This window comes from Larimichthys crocea, chromosome IX, assembly GCF_000972845.2.
Source record: "Larimichthys crocea isolate SSNF chromosome IX, L_crocea_2.0, whole genome shotgun sequence".
Classification (NCBI taxonomy): Eukaryota; Metazoa; Chordata; class Actinopteri; family Sciaenidae; genus Larimichthys; species Larimichthys crocea.
The window spans coordinates 11724065-11740321 of NC_040019.1; the positions used below are offsets into that span (position 1 = coordinate 11724065).

Here is a 16257-nt window from a genome sequence, read left to right on the forward strand (position 1 = left end):
AAAGTTTCAGTCCCAAAAGGTGTCATTTCTTTGTAACTATTTAAAGATATTCACACTTATGTTTTATTTTGGTTGACAGCCGCCATCTTGTTTGTAGTCAGGTTCGTCTCACAACAGACTACAGCGCATGCGCACGTCTGTGCCGCCTGAAAGCGTTGTGAAACGTCGTACTGCAGGTGAACGACAGTGCATATTACCATTGGACGCAGCTTGCAAAGCATGGATGTAACCCGCATGGGTAATGAACTACAACACCGTGCCCTTGTGTCCTCATTGGTCCGCAGGTGATTTAACAGGATTGGCTGTAAGTAGCTTTCGCAGGAAGGTAAACATAACAGTGCGTTCAGCAGAGAGGCAACACAAGGAAATGTAAGAGAAAAGAAAACGACACGTAGAGCTGTCAGACCTCTGAGACTTCAGCAGACATGGTGGAGGTGTTCACCGGGCGCACGCTGCTCAATAAAGACGGGGACTTCGTGGATCCCGAGGAGGCGCTGAGGAACAAAGTGGTGGGGATTTACTTTTCTGCAGGATGGTGTCCGCCCTGTCGAGACTTCACGCCGATCCTGTGTGATTTCTACACGGAGCTGGTGGAGGAGACTGAACCTCCGGCTCAGTTTGAGATAGTTTTCATCTCCTCTGACAAGACGTCCGATGATATGGTTGAATATTATCATGACATGCACGGAGACTGGCTGGCTCTGCCCTGGACGGATGATTACAAACAGTGAGTATCTGAATTAGTGAGGAGTCAATGCAAGTTTAGTAGACTCAGTGTAATGTGTCAAAAACATAATCAGATGTACTTTTTGTTGTTGTCTTGTTTGTCTTTTTGTCTTATTAGGATTTAACATTGTTGTCTATGCAGCCTATTAGTCTGTGCTGCAGTTTAAAATGCTTATAGGGTCAGCCACTCAGGGATTAGGTAAGTGGAGAGCAGACACACTGTCCAACACAGCTGACACAGACTGTAAGGTTGAGTTTGTTTCATGTTTTGCTTGATATTTATATATTTATATATATATATATATATTAATATATATATAGATATATTATATTATATATATATGTTTTGTATATGGATTTCAAGCTCTAATGTGGGCTCGAATATGTATTTTGTTTTGTGTATATGTGGACAAATCAAAATCACATCACTAGGTCACTAAGTGTCAGCGTAAAACATACCACATTCAGAGTGTTCTTAGGTAGAAGTACAGATGTATTATCAGGGAAATGTTATTAAAAGCATCAGAAGTACTAATTATAAAGTGTTTGATATTATGTAATCTTAGATTACAGTCGTGCATTAATGTGTACGCAGTGTTTTAATGTTCTAGCTGGTCAAGAGGAGCCTGATTTATAATGTTTTTATAATGTACCTGCAGTTAACTTTTATATACCTTTATCCACTGATCGGATGATCACTCTCTCGATAAACCAGTGACTGGGTTTATATAATATCAAAAATAGTGAATGTCCATCTCAGCTTCCAGGAAGCCAAGGTGACACCTTCAGATGTCTTGTTTTTTTGTCCAACCAACTGTTCAAAACCCCTAAACAAAACGTTTATAACCACCTAAGAATAAGAAAACCAACAAGAATTAACAATTGAGACACTGGAAATAAACTGATTAATCAATTAGCTTTAAACTATTAAATTAATCTGCAGCAATTTTGATAATTGTTTCGAGTCTGTTTTTAAGATAACAAAGTCCAAAGTTTCTCATTCCAGCTTGTCAGATGTGAATATTATCTCTCTTTCTTTAGTCCTCTGTGGACAGTAAACTGAATCTTTAGGTTGTGTATAAAACTTGACACATAAATGTGAAAATAAAATAAAATGTTTTAGATGTTTTTCAAACAAATGTGCCCAATCATTTCTGGGGACTTTTTCATGTCTTTGTCTTTATGATTTGTAAACTCAATATCTTGAAAATTAAGTAAAATCTCAACAGGCGTTTATCACTTTTATGATGATATCAATAACGGAAATAATGTAGCTTTAGCTGTCAAATAAATAAAAAGGTACTACTAAGGAAAAAAATGAAAGTACAAGTATCTCAGATACTCAAAAGTACAGTTATATTGTATATTGTCTTTATTATACTTAACGGTTATTAAATTCCCTTTGTTTGCCTCTTTTCTCTCTCAGTGAACTGAAGCAACGCTACAAAATCACAGCGGTGCCCAAACTGGTGATCGTGAAGGAGAACGGCGACGTGATCACAGACAAGGGCAGGAAACAGATCAGAGATCGAGGCCTGGCCTGCTTCAGGTCCTGGTTGGACGCTGCAGAGATCTTTCAGAACTTTAAGGGTTAAGAAAGAAACGACCACAGCAGCAAGGAAAATGTCAACCCATCTTTCCACGTGGGCTCCTGGAGCCTCGTTAGAGAGACCCGAACAAAACCAAAAAAACACACTAATAAATATTTCTACAATTATTTAATTTCAGTGGTTCCCAACTTGGGGAGATGATTAAAGCGATACAAGAGAACACATTAGTTTATCTATTTTTTTGCTTCCTTCAAATGAGGCAATCTGAGAAATCGAACTTTGAATTGCTTACAGGGTCATGCTTTGATTAAGCGGGTTGAGGAAACACTGCTTTAGTTTTGCTGAATTTTAACAAACATGCTATGCATTCAAGAAAAACCTCAGGCGTGTCCATTACAGTACACATGTGAAGAATGCTCTTGTGTGTTTAGTTTGAATGACACAAGCCGGCTGCTGTAGTTACTCTGTCTCTTTGAAAATGCATTCATTGATAAGCCAGTGCACTAATTAAACAGCTTAACTTTGCCCATATTAAGTAGATATCTTCTTTCCAGAGAGCTTGCTTTTATATATTTAAGGTTGGACTCGTAGTTCTACATTGAGCTGCCTGTATATTTTTGTATTTTGTTTTTTATGAGTTGTTAAGAAGGTTATTATTAAAAAATATATATGAATATTTGATGTGATTTGGTCACAGATTTATTGTCGGCATCTTCTTTATCTCTCATTTCTATTACAGTGTCAGGGAGCCTCTGTATACGTCCCATGTATCTCGAACAAACAAAGTGATTCCCTGTTGTCTTGTTAAGATGCAGAAAGCCCACAGGACATTGTTTCCAACAGGCTGGCACATTCACAACCTTCTGTCCTAATTGCCCTTTCTCCCTCTTTGTGCATGCTGACACTGCTGTTATCACATCGTACATAAAACATCCAACAGACATGATGACATTATGATGAGTCTGCAGCAGCTATCCTCTCCAGGTTTGTCTGCTGTGTGATATTGAATGCTGCAAGTCTTCAAAGAAACACCAGGTAACGGCCGGAGGCTTCATTCAGGAATAAATTTGACCGGGGATGGAGCTTCTCCTCGGGTCAATTCAGGTGTATTTATGCGCTCCTTCATCACAGGCAGCTCTCACAAGACCGTGCAGAGAACAGAGCCGTCCCAGATCTCGCAGTCTGTCACAGAATAAAATGATGCAACTCCTCAAAGGCCAAAAAATAGAAGCACAAGACTCAAAGTGACATGTTAGAAAGAGACAAACCAACTGATGTGATGTAGCGTGACATCCACAAGAAATTGAACTTTTATGCTCCCCTTTGAATCATTGGTGCACTTTTGTGTTGCAGTTCTATGGTTTTACCATGTGAGGTCACTGTTTTGTAATATATAGGATTATTGCTCACTCGCTTTACTTCTCTTAAAGCACACATAGTAAAAATATTTTTGCATCACCAGCAGTATGAGAGGAATTTAAATTGCAGTTAAAACTAGAGCTGTGGTTTTCAAACTGGAGTCTGGGGACAAACAGGGGTCCATGAGTGGTTTGTAACTTTAATCACAATTTTTGGAACTGTAGCCCAGAATGGACAAACCAAACAGTGGCTCTAAAAGGCCTTTTGCGTTCTTTGCACATCTCATGGCCATCATAGTTTCTCTTTCATGCTAGGAAGGAGAGGGTGAAACATGGTTGCAATCCACAGCTTCACTGTCATATGCTACTAAATCTTTCACACTGGTCAAAATCGTTTCAAATTCAGCAGCCTTTGTCTCATGTGCATTCATTGTGGTGATCCTGAACATGAACAGAACCCCTTATCTAGAGCTTCAAGATGTGGTTTCTCTTCCTCCAAAATGTGTTTTTCTTATTGGTACTTTATTTGCATGTTTCAGCTTCACTGTGCAGAATAACATATGCGCCGATTTTGATACAAACAATTTTGCACATTGATCTGATGATGAAGGAAACGTTCACATCGTGCTGTTTGTCTTCAATTTGTGTTTGAGAAGAGTATGTACGAGCATGATTTCACACTGAAAATGTATTTTTCAGCATTGCAGAAGTCCTTCACTTTATGTTTTTGAGCACATACTCTGTAACCTTGATACAAAATATCAATTCAAAGCAATGTGTTTTTACATGTCTTAAAATGTGTTGGGTGCAGTGGATGCAGTCTCACCTATCCATGTACACTTTTTGCCTGTCCTGTTATAGATCTAGATGGGTGTGTGTGACATTATTATCATATCAGCTTTAAGAATATGTGAGTGTGTCATGATGATGTGAGGTCAAAGGTCAAAGTGACTCCCATTATTCATTATTCTTGATCTATAGAGAGACCAAAAACATGGATGTGGTTCGGCAGTCCTTTGAATATTTAAAGTAAGTAAGAGGTATGGTATGACTTCTAAGTTATAACTTTTATTAATAGTTAATGAGTCATTTACTAATGCTTTATCAATCAGTTATAAGCCACTAATAATAAACACTAGCAAAGCTTAGTCTAGGGTTAGTTTAGTTTATCTAATGATTATTTTCATAATCAAATAATCTGCTAATTATTTTTCTCCATTAATTGTTTCGCCACCCCATTTAGCGTTTATAACTATTATGTATTATTAACATTTAACATTAACAGTTAAATTATAACACACTATAATGTAGTTGTATGCAGCTCTAAGGAGGCTTTAATTAAAATTTGTATCTGTCAACAATTTGAACTTGTCCAATGAAAACATTTTGTTTCACTATTCAGTACTTTGTTGTCATTCATTACCTGTTTATATACAAGCTTCTACTTATAAGTGTTAAAATAGTTATATATCCTTCAAAGTTCAAAGACTTTGAACGATATATAACTGAAATGTGGAGTTAGAGGTTAAAACAGTTTTTCATCAGTTTTCAGTCCAGGATTTTTTTGGGCGGTCCTTAAAGGGTGGCTCGATGACACACTGAGGCCACCCTGAACATACCCCTGTACCCCTAGCAGAGAGGTAGAGATTAATTCATCTCACTCAGAGTTTTTCAAAGTTAGTCATATCATTTGCTTTAAATAAATATAATTTATGTAGCAGGCTTGCTTTATTCACATGAGGTAGGTGGATATGACATTATGCACAGTACGTGCAGCGTACAGATTGTGTGTGAGTGATGAAATTTGCATGTTTTCAGGCACAAAACTAAATGTGTTTATTTCTGAGTCAAACACGAATCTCCACACAATTACAAATGGCATCCACACAGTTTTATCCATAAGGAACCGAGGACTATAATTCTTTGTATTTGCTCCCCGCCCGCTGCCTGATTGAGACCCCACTCTGCAGAGCACCTCTCAGGTCACTTCAGATTAAGATGGATCTTTATGTCGACTTCACATTTATTGGAGTCAGTCAGACTTCTTGTTGGCGTTGTAAATGAAAGGCAGTAGTGTTTCCTGCTCCTGTAACGGTGTCTTGAATCAACTAACAAGGCTGTCTTTATGTGAGAGCAGAGGAGGGGGAGAGGGAGGAGAGCTGGGGCGGGGGACCAGCGGACCCTGCACGAGAGAGCGCGTCTGTCAAGTTCATGTTAATTAATAGGACTTCCGCTTGAAACCTTCAAAATAAAAGTTAAATTTGTTGGTGGAGTTTAAACCCCATCTGCAATATATCATTATGCATGATTAAGCAGTGATGAAGAAATTAGTCAGATCTTTCAAGATATCTTAAGTCCTCTCTCACACAATTCTTTTTCAATAAAAAAAAACTTTAATTCAATAGAGGTCATTGCAATATACATTCAAAAGCAGAGTACAGGCAAACTGAGTTGTCCATGGTATAATGGTGGTGACATTGGCTTCTTGCCTCTCCTCCACTTTCCTTATCTAACAGTGCCCACACTTCCTAACTACTGCCTAGCATGTTTGGATAAACAGAACACACTGACTGGCTGTGTCTCAGTTTCAATACTTACACTTTAATCAAGACACTGTGTACACTGTTTGCTTCCTGGAATTGTGCGCTAATTCCAGCAGGGTAGTGTCTCTTAATTTGAATATGGCTGTACATGCACTTATATTACAAGAGGAGTACTAGTGCCAACTTTTGACCGCTTAAGCTCTAGCAGCTTCTACAGGTGCCATTTCACAGTGGTGGTGATTCCTCCCTTTGTGCTACAGTGCTAAAATGGCGAACATAGACCTTTTTCACTAGCCGATGTAACGTGAAATAGTAGGGCCAACACAGGTGTTTCCAATCATATTAATTAAGGCCCTGTTCCATTTAGTGCAGCAGAGACTTTCCAGTGAGTCAACATGCAGCACAGCAGCACCCTGACTCTGTCTGACCTGAATGGAACTGAATCCTAATTAGTATGATTGGGAACACCTGTGCTGACCCTGCTATTTAAAAAAAAAGAAGAAAAAAAGCCTGAGTGTATATTATCCATAAAGAGGATTGAGTGTGCATAGGCTTATGAAAATTTGTGTAAAAAAAAAAATGTGAAAAAGTTATTGCACCTATAAGAAAAATAGTTTGACATTTTGGGAAATACGTGAATTTGCTTTCTTGCTGAGAATTTGCTGAGAAGATTGATACCACTTGCATCGGTGAAAAAAATATATAAAGCTACTGTGAGCTAACCCACAGCGACAGAAAGCAGGGGGAAAGAGCTAGTCTGGCGCTGTCCAAAGCTCCAGAAGTAACAACTAAGTCTTGGCTGGTTGTATAGGATATTGTGCTAGTCTACAGTCCACAGTGCCAGGCTACCGTCCCCTGCTTTCATTATAACAGCTAAGGTAAGGTAATATTAACATGGAGCTAAACTCTCCAGGGAAGAGAACCCTGTGTGGATATAAAATGATAATAATGATTCTTATTTTCAGGTTATTAGGGGGCAACAGTAGCTCAGTCCATAGGGACTTGGCTTGGGAACCGGAAGGTGGCCGGTTCAAGTCCCACATGGACCAAAAATATGGAAGGTGGAAGGTGGACTGGTAGCTGGAGAGGTGCCGGTTCACCTCCTGGGCACTGCCGAGGTGCCCTTGACCCCCCAGCTGCTCACTGGGCGCTGGTCTGGCTGGCTGCCCATCACTCCACCATCTCTCTCCACATTTTGCATGTCTATGCCGTTGTACTGCATGTGTGTGTGTCCGGGTTAAAATGCATGTAAATAAAAAATAAAAAATAGAGTGAAAAAAGAATTTCCCCATTGAGGGATTAATAAAATATATCTTCTTCTTTCTTCTTCTTATTATACACACATGAAAACACAGTTATGCTTAATGTATTCCATTTCTTACTCATTGTTAAAAGTCCCTCTAAAACAGGGAGCCGATTTTGTAAAAAATCTATTTAAACCTCTTAATATATGTGAGCTCAAATTGTGAGTTTATTTGTGGTTTCAGCATTGGAGCCAGTATATTATATTTATTTTGAAGGCAGCACCTCTCATGTTCCGGTGTAATCCTGCCTCTCTCCGGCAGGCTTCACACTCCACAGCGGTACAAACGCTCACACCCGCTCCTGCACTCGGCAAGTGTCGGCTGTAAGACCGGAGGAGGGCTGCAGGACGGGGACGCAGCACCGGGTCAAAACAAAACCTCCAGTCAGGATGGACTGAGGGAACAACTGCGGGGACAAGAGGTCAGTTGGCCCGGTCAGAGGGTATGTTAACACTGGAAACTATGTATCCTGCCGTCATACACAGTGTGAAAATGATTAGTGTTATAATGTGTGTGATATTTGTGTTGATCATTCTCAGGCTGATCAGTGTTAACTTTAAGTTTGCTCAATTTATAGGACATGCAGCTACTTTTCATGAACAATGATCAATACGCACATTAGGCAAAATGTGTGTAATATGTGTAGCAGTTGCTTTTCTGTGTTTTCAAGTGCTGAAGAGGTTTGGAGTGAGTGGAGTCACACTTTTCTCTCACATTGAATCTAAATGAACTTGCCTTTTTTGGGAAATATTCAAAAATACCAGACTGCTTCTGTGTGTGGGGGGAGTCATGTTTTGAGGTCACTTGAAAGCAAAATCACATGGAGGAATTAAAAAAAAAAAAAAACACGCCCACAATCATTTCTGTTGAGTTAGACTCAGATAATAAAATTACATGCACTCAGTGAAAGTGAAGGCTTTTTTCCCACAGTGTTCCCCTGCATCTTACTCTCTCTCTCTCACACACACACACACACATGCATGCATACACTACACAGCAATACTGAGAGCGTTGGAGGTTTTAGCAGGAATATGGTCCTAATCCTGCTTAGTGCATTCACTAACAGGCACCTAGCACCCTGAAATATTTGGTTTGCAAGCTGCCAGAGTTGTTTTCCTCATATTGGAGAATGAAAGAATGAAGAATGAAACTGAGGATTATGCAGGATTTGAGGTTGATTAGCAAGCAGACAAGAGAAATACTTTGCAGTGTACACACATACTGTATGCTGAGGGTTTATATATGGCTCTATATGCCAGTACCCTCTATGAGTGATAGAAAAATGGATGCGATACTTGATGACATGCATGTGCTTCCTGTGGCTGGAAGATAAAGTTGTCCTGCTATAGATACTCAATACAATATGTATGTGTGTGTGTGTGTGTGTGTGTGTGTGTCCTATATGTGTGTTTAGTACATGTCTATGAGTCTTTCTGTTGCCGCGCAGACTCTGTGTACTCTCATATTTCACAGATCAAATAACAGAATCTCGCAGGACATTTTAATGGCACTGATGTAACGTCCCGCTGATGATATTACTGTTGCCCTCGCTCATTTAGATAATGCTTGTTTATTCAATTAAATGGAGAGCTTTTGAATGGACTTAGGGGTATATATATATATATGTAGGGCTCTCTCTCAGGTAATGCATTGTCAATAGCAGAGGGTGGAGCTGTGTCAGTCGTAATTATATCCATACAACAATAGAAAGACCTGTTTTAACTGTTTAAAGCCAAACCTCAGGCATTGTACCTTTGCATGCGAAGAGGCTTCCGTTGAGAAATGCTTCTGTACAGCATTGTGTGGCAGTTTACTGTCCATGGAGAAGGAGGAAGTAGGCTGAACTTGGCTCACGTTTGTAAGCGTCTTTCAAAACTCATTTGCCACAACATTTCCACACGATGGATTCAGAGCTTTGTTGCACGACGCGACAATGTGAAATTATGATGGTCGTGTTGCAGGTGAACGGCTGAGGTGAGCAGATGGGATCTGTGGACACGCTGGATGTATTTATTTTGTGTCAACCTCACTTAGATTTTCAGCTATGCACAATTTTCCATTTGTAAAATCAGCATCAGCAACTGTGAAGCATGTGACAGAGGGAGTGTCTAGCTGAACAAACTCAGATTTATTGTCTTGCACCATAATTACGTAGAGAGATGAGCTGTGCCCTATCAGAAATGTAATGTGTTTTTTTTCCATTGTGTTTTGAGGGAATGAGGGAGTGCCCACTAATTTCCCCATTCTGGACAGACATAGCACATTGTAGGATTGGGTGGTGGCTGTTATTGTAGCTTCAGTTGATGGAAGAGATCAATCATTTTTTTCTGTGTGTCTCTGACCAGCACTAAAATCAATGTTTGTGTTCCCTGCTGTTCATTTTGGATAGGAATCAGAGTCACTTGTTTATGATGGCTGACACATATTACTTCTATCTTTAAATACATAAAACAAAGCACATCTTGAGCCAGAGCCTGTCTAAAGCTGATACTGCCAGTATATCTGCCAATAAGCACAAAACATAAACAACATTTTTGGATCCTTTTGGGAAAGACACGTTCTAATCGTGGGATGATTGTTCATTTATCTTTTATTTATTTATTTCATTTCTTAAAGTTGGGAACACATCCACATTTTGACATAAGGCCCCACATCACCACAGGTTGTGATTTACTGTGTCCAATTACTTTCAGTGTTAGCTCAACAAGCTCAATGTTTTTTTGCTGTAGCTATTTCTAGCTTCTTTTAACTACAACATGTGTTAACAGGAAACAAGCTGGACTCGAATGTGAAGCACTTTGTTAAATTTAAAAAAAATATACAAATAAAATGTATTATTATTGGAATTAGTGGTAGTTGTAGGATATTTTTAAAAGTTGTGATGTCAACTTATCAGTATGATAATGCCAGTTATAAACATTATATTACATAAATCTTGGCAAAGTATTACTAAACCTGATGATATTTGCTTTGTTGGTCTGGAATCCGATTTATCAACATGAATTAAACACATATAATTTATCTTTTATGAATAATTTAATTGGCCCTGTGATGAGCTGGCGATGTACCCCGCCTCTAACCCAAAGTGAACCCCCATGACTGTAATAAGGATCAGTTGTTCCGGAAACTGGATGCATGAATAATAATTAAATTTGGATTAGTTAGCTTGTTACAAAATAATACGCCCATGTCCTAGAAACTGTGTCTAATAGTGTAATTAACCAGATCTTCAAATCAAGTCTCTGCTGTGATGAATAAATGTTGTACCAGCACACATTTTGGATGGCCACAGTCAGACAGCCTCTCTTATTATATCATATTGTAATAAAAATATAATAAAACACAAACTAAAACATTGCCCAGTCAACATCACAGTTAGGTAACCAGCTGATCTTAGAGCTGTGTGGGAGAATCTAAATATCCCCGCTAGGGCTGTTGGATAGCTCAGTTGGTAGATCATCGGCTCCATGTATGAACCCAGGGTTTTAATCCGACCTGCGGCCCTTTGCTGCATGTCGTTCCCCATCTCTCTCTTCCCACATTACTGTCACTCTTAAGCTGTCTATCAAAAATAAAGCTTGAAAAGGCCAAAAAAAATCTTTAAAAAAAAATCCCTGCTATGTAAAACTGTAAAACCAAAACAATTAGCTGAAAGATGCTAAAACGCTCTGTAGAGCATACACACAGTAGCACTAAATCTGTGACAAATTATTATTTTTTTTTTATTGATGAATTGCCTATAAAATCTCATTGAATATCTTGTTTTATCCAACCATCTATGTATCTGTTTTCCATATGCTCTGCTGCTGCAATAACCCATTTTCCCCATGGGGCCCATTAAAGTTTTATCTGATACAGTCTAACCTAACTGTGAAGAAATGGGACACTTTGAGGACCAACAGAGAGAAAGGGAGAGGGGAAGATGAGGAGAAGGAGGTGGTGGTGGTGGTGGTGGTGGTGGGGGAGGCTGGTGAATGTTAACACGGGCCGCTTGTAGTGAAGTAAAGGAGTGTAATGTGGTGTTTTTTTTAAGGGCCTTCCAGATGGCACGTCGACAGGAAGGTTCCGGGGAAACCGGTCCCTAATGAATGGGAGAGAGAATCACCTGAGGGGACAAGAGACATCAAAGAAACCTTTCTCTGCTTCTTTCTCCTCCTTTTCCTCCCCACATGTTCACTTCGTACAGAGTTCCTCTTCATTTGCTCCTCACACCATGTATCTGATCTAGCAGCTTAATAGTTCCCTCAAGTAATCTGTGGGCATAGTTGACGCTCGCACCAGCCTCCCTTTTAAATTTATCTTAATTAATCTCCTCTCCTCTCCTTTCCTTGTTTCCTCCCAAGCGGACATTCCTCATTTTTACAGTGAAATAGCTGGAGGGCAGGTTCAGACAGAGCTGTCTGAGAAGGACGAGCCCTGACATTAACTGAGGCGAACGTACACATAAAAGCGCATTAACATCCTTGACCTGTAACGAATACACAGCTCGCCAGGGGCTGTAGAAAGACAGGATGGAGAGACGTAGACAGACAGGAAGGAGCAAAGTTTAAACATGCATGGGTCTGTGGTTTATCGGGTTGTTTGTAATGGTCACGGAGGCCACTTACTGGGAGGGGGTGCTGTTTAAATGATAAATGCATCTATACTGCCTCATATAAACAAGTGTGTACTCCTTGGATCAGTATAGGATGAGAAACTATGAGTTTAGGAACATTTAAAAAGTGGTTTGACATGTTTCACAACAATTTCTGACTTAATGTGCAGACCGCACTCCTTTAATTGTACGCATCGAGATCATCTTACTCATCATTGAGTTGTTCTCAGCCCGTGGAAACAGTTGTATAATGTCTCAGTGGATCTGGAGGAGCTTTGTTGAGTCTAAGATGATGTCATCATGGGTTATCTTTGCGTGGGTTTTAAAGACTACACATTCAAAACAAGAAAATCCCTGTGTTACAATCTGAGCACATGGAGTTTGAAAGGCCTGGGCTTTTTCTCAGTCAGGGACGATCTCACAAATAAGCACAGTATGGATGGACGCAGCATGGATTTAGATCACTGTTGATGCAAGTAAATATTCTGAGTAGGTATTGATTTATAGCTCAGCATCTGATTTCTTGCATTGATCGCACCACTGCAACGCCAAACAGATGCATGGTGCTTTAATTATACAGTAACTGTGCTCACTTTTTTAGATGCATGACTGAAAAAAAACAGAACAGAAAATAAATGAGCCTATTCTAAACTTGCTTCACATTGCACAAGTGACAGCCAACTTTACCAATATTAGGAACTAACAGAACCCATCAGCTGACGATGCTGACCGCTCACAGCTCTTGCGGTCTCTTTTGTTTGTTTTTTGATGTGTGAAGTTCAGTTTTCGAGAAGGCACAGCCTACGTTACGTTACATGTGTAGACTCCATTGCTATGCCTTAACCCCTGAATGCACAACTATAAACTTCAGCTGATTAGATTTTAACCGCCCTTGTTTTGAATTTAATCATTAAACTTCACGGTAACACTAAATCAATGGATCACCTCGTTTGCAACTGATTAATGGTGCGCTGATTATACACAGCAAGTCTGATGAGTCTGTTTATAGATTTTCATACTGTGCAGAAAAAAAAAGGAAAACAACAAGATAATAAAAACTCTTGAGGGTGGATGTGAAAAACTTAAGCAAGTGTAGAATTTGCAGTTAAAGATCTACAACACGCAAACGCACCGACAAGATCTTTTAAAGCATATGTACACAGATATGCACCATGTTCTCTGTGGTTTTCACTCTTTCCTGCAAGGTCTGTTGTCTTCGTTTCTCACACATACTCAACCCTCAATGAATGCGTCTGCCCGCCTTTGAAAAAGGACATGCACTGTATGGTTTCAGTGCACGCATTATTCTTTAAGAGTGACCCGCTTCACTTTGAATATATTATACACCAGCAGGGAGCAAAGACAGTCGGCTCTTTAAGTCTGACAGCGGGGACGAGATGCTTCATTTGTCACGATGAGAGGGTCACAAGGTTGCTTCTCAAATGTCTCAGACATTTAAAGGTTGACCCCGTAGGCTGTAGTGCACAGACCGCAAGAGACCGCACACACACACACACACACTCGGATAATCTGTCACCTGTGTGTGATTTCTGCTGTACTAGTGTGAGTGACAACCAGAAATGGGGCATTGAACTGAGAAGAAATTTTCCCGACAGCAACACCCTGCAGTTCCCTCTTTTTGCTCGATACTTTCTTTTTTTCTCATGCTCTTTTTTTTTTCACCCTCCCTGGCTTATTTTCACAAAGATTAACACATCACTTTATAACAGGTGTTAAGAGGGTAACATTGATATTTTTGCTACAAATTGAATAGACACACACACACACACAGAAATTGAAGCGCACACATATATAAACACAAATGCCCCGTGGGCAGGAAGCAGCAGCAGGAGGGGAGGAAGTGATTTTGGAGGCTGAACCAGATGCTGCAGAGCTTTTGCTTTGGAAATATCTCTGGCCACCAAATACTAAATCATTCTCTTTCTCATCTTATTCTCTTTTTATGACAGCATGATTATTTATTTCATCTCTCTGTCTTTGACCCTCTCCCACTCGTGTCCTTGCATCTCTGTTTCTATTTCTAGCAGGGAGAATGAAATATGTGATGTGGGGAAAAACACATTTATCAGTTATGTCATCTCTGCAAGTGGAAGAAATGCATCCCCTGCCTTGTTTCTCTGTTTGTAAACAGACCCGACAGGCTGTAGATTTATTAGTCTTGTTATGCAAAGAGGATGCCGCCCCGTGAGAGAGCTTTGAGGTTGTGCTGGAGCTGCATGAACAGTTAATGTTGAAACAAATGCCAGGAAATTGTTATCAGGTGCTTGCCCTGCCAGAGATAGAGAGGGAAGTCAGAGAAAAAAAAAGGAAGTACTAAATTTTAGGACCGTTTTTTGTTGTTGTTGAAACTGGCTGGGATATACCGTAAAATAGCGATGATATATAAACGAATGTGCACAATATTGGGTGAAGTCAGGGCAGGGTGTTGTGAAAAGGTGCCAAATGCAAAGTCACATATTCAAATGATGTCATTTCCTCTCAGTTTATGTTTACTTATGTCATCTGTATGTATTCAGATTACACTTAGATGAATTATAACTCAAGTCAACACAGTTTTCTCTATGATATTCAGATTACACATAAATAAATTATAACTCAAGTGGGAGACTGTCTTTGGGGTGACTTTTTCACAGTGTTGATAAGACTAAGAGTCTGCGGGCGGACTAGCCACACTCCATGAGGCACAGTGATGCTTTGAGCTAAATACTAACATCAGTATGCAACATTTGCTAATCAACACTAAACTTTAGCAGAGGCTGATGACATAGCATTAGTTTTGCAGACAATAGTAAGTATTGGAAAAATTGAAAATTTAACCTGATAACAGTGCGAGAGGAAAAGTATGAGGATCATCAAAGTTACTGCAATTGATCCTCTGGGCACCTTGAATGTTTTATGGCAGTCCATCCATTAATGGTTGAAACATTTTACTCAAAATTATGAATGTGAACTTCATGGTGGCGCTAGAGAAAATGTTCATTCTTTGTCAAATTAATAAAGAAACATCCTCTGGGAAACATACATGTCTTTTTGTGTCAATCCAGCAAGACAATGTTGAGCTATATCACTGGATAACATAAAAAGTTAGGGGTTCACCAAATTAATTAAGATTTCTCACCATGAATGTGTGTACAAAATATCATGGCAATCCATCCAAAAGTTACTGAGATATTTCCGTCTAGAATATGACTCGACTATGCATCGTTAAAAATACAAAGAAAACTGTACAATATTGGCAGCAAAGACAATTTAGTTGAATACAAATCATTTCGTTTGAGGGTTTCCTAATCATTTCTACATGTGTAAAGGACACAGGTATCAAACACATGCTCTTTCAATACATGGTTTAGAGATAAGCATCATTTGATATAAGCAGAAAATTACAGACGCCTGTTTAGACATCCCACCACCAATAAAATCAGACATGATTTTATAGCTGCTGGTGTTCCTGCAGCCATGCCTATCCCCACGGGGAGTCAAATAACCATGACTGAATCAACTCATTCATTCCCAGTGAGACTCAGTGGTTTGACTGTGAGTGTATGCTTTCAAATCTCAGTCACACCACCCTCCTTTCAGCAATGAATCTTTCTCTTGTAATGTAACAACAGGGGTTGACTGCTTTGCCGCAGAAGATCTGAAGCTCTATTGTGTTTGTGATAGTGTTTTGAAAAGTAACACATCTCAGTGTCACAGGTGAAGAAATACAGCGCAATCAAATACAGATATTCATCATTATTGTTTCAGTATCATGTGTGACATTAGTATATTATAGTTTATGTATGTGTAGTGTGCTCAAACTCTTTGATCAACAGAAAATGAATTGACGGGAATAATAAATCATTGTTTTTGAAGGAGTCATAGAAGCTGGTCATGGCCAAGGTTAATCCACACAAAAACCAAAATGCAGAAATGAAGTTATGAATTGGACTGTTTCTTGGCCAGGAAGGGTATAGTGACTTCCCCATAGCTCCCTGTAAAAACCACATGTTGTTATGTTTACATGTCAGTCCGGGAAATATGAACAGTTACATAAGGCTGGAAACAGGAAAACCGCTAAACTTAGAAAAAAAAGTTGTAGTTTTCACACTTAGATATAATGTTTTGTTAATGTGGTGGTAGGTGAGGTGGACCTTTTAGCTTTGGAGCTGTTTCCCCTTG

The 16257-nt window shown here is 39.4% G+C and overlaps 2 protein-coding genes across 3 annotated transcripts in view; both read left to right on the forward strand.

The window, feature by feature from the left end:
• The first annotated feature begins 233 nt into the window (after positions 1–233).
• Positions 234–2950, forward strand: nxnl2 (nucleoredoxin like 2). The gene is made up of 2 exons (XM_010740328.3): positions 234–727; positions 2153–2950. Exons 1-2 carry the CDS (start codon positions 426–428, stop codon positions 2319–2321), a joined length of 471 nt encoding a protein of 156 aa, XP_010738630.1. The 5' UTR covers positions 234–425; the 3' UTR covers positions 2322–2950.
• Positions 2951–7751: 4801 nt separating this feature from the next.
• The window catches only part of csgalnact1a (chondroitin sulfate N-acetylgalactosaminyltransferase 1a), a 32577-nt gene continuing 24071 nt past the window's right edge, over positions 7752–16257 (forward strand). Inside the window, exon 1 of one of the 2 annotated variants that reach the window (XM_019258418.2) lies at positions 7752–7902. The gene's annotated coding sequence lies outside the window, so the exon portion shown is untranslated. Of the gene's footprint in view, positions 7924–16257 lie in introns of both variants that reach the window. The other variant, XM_019258417.2, reaches the window with a different exon arrangement.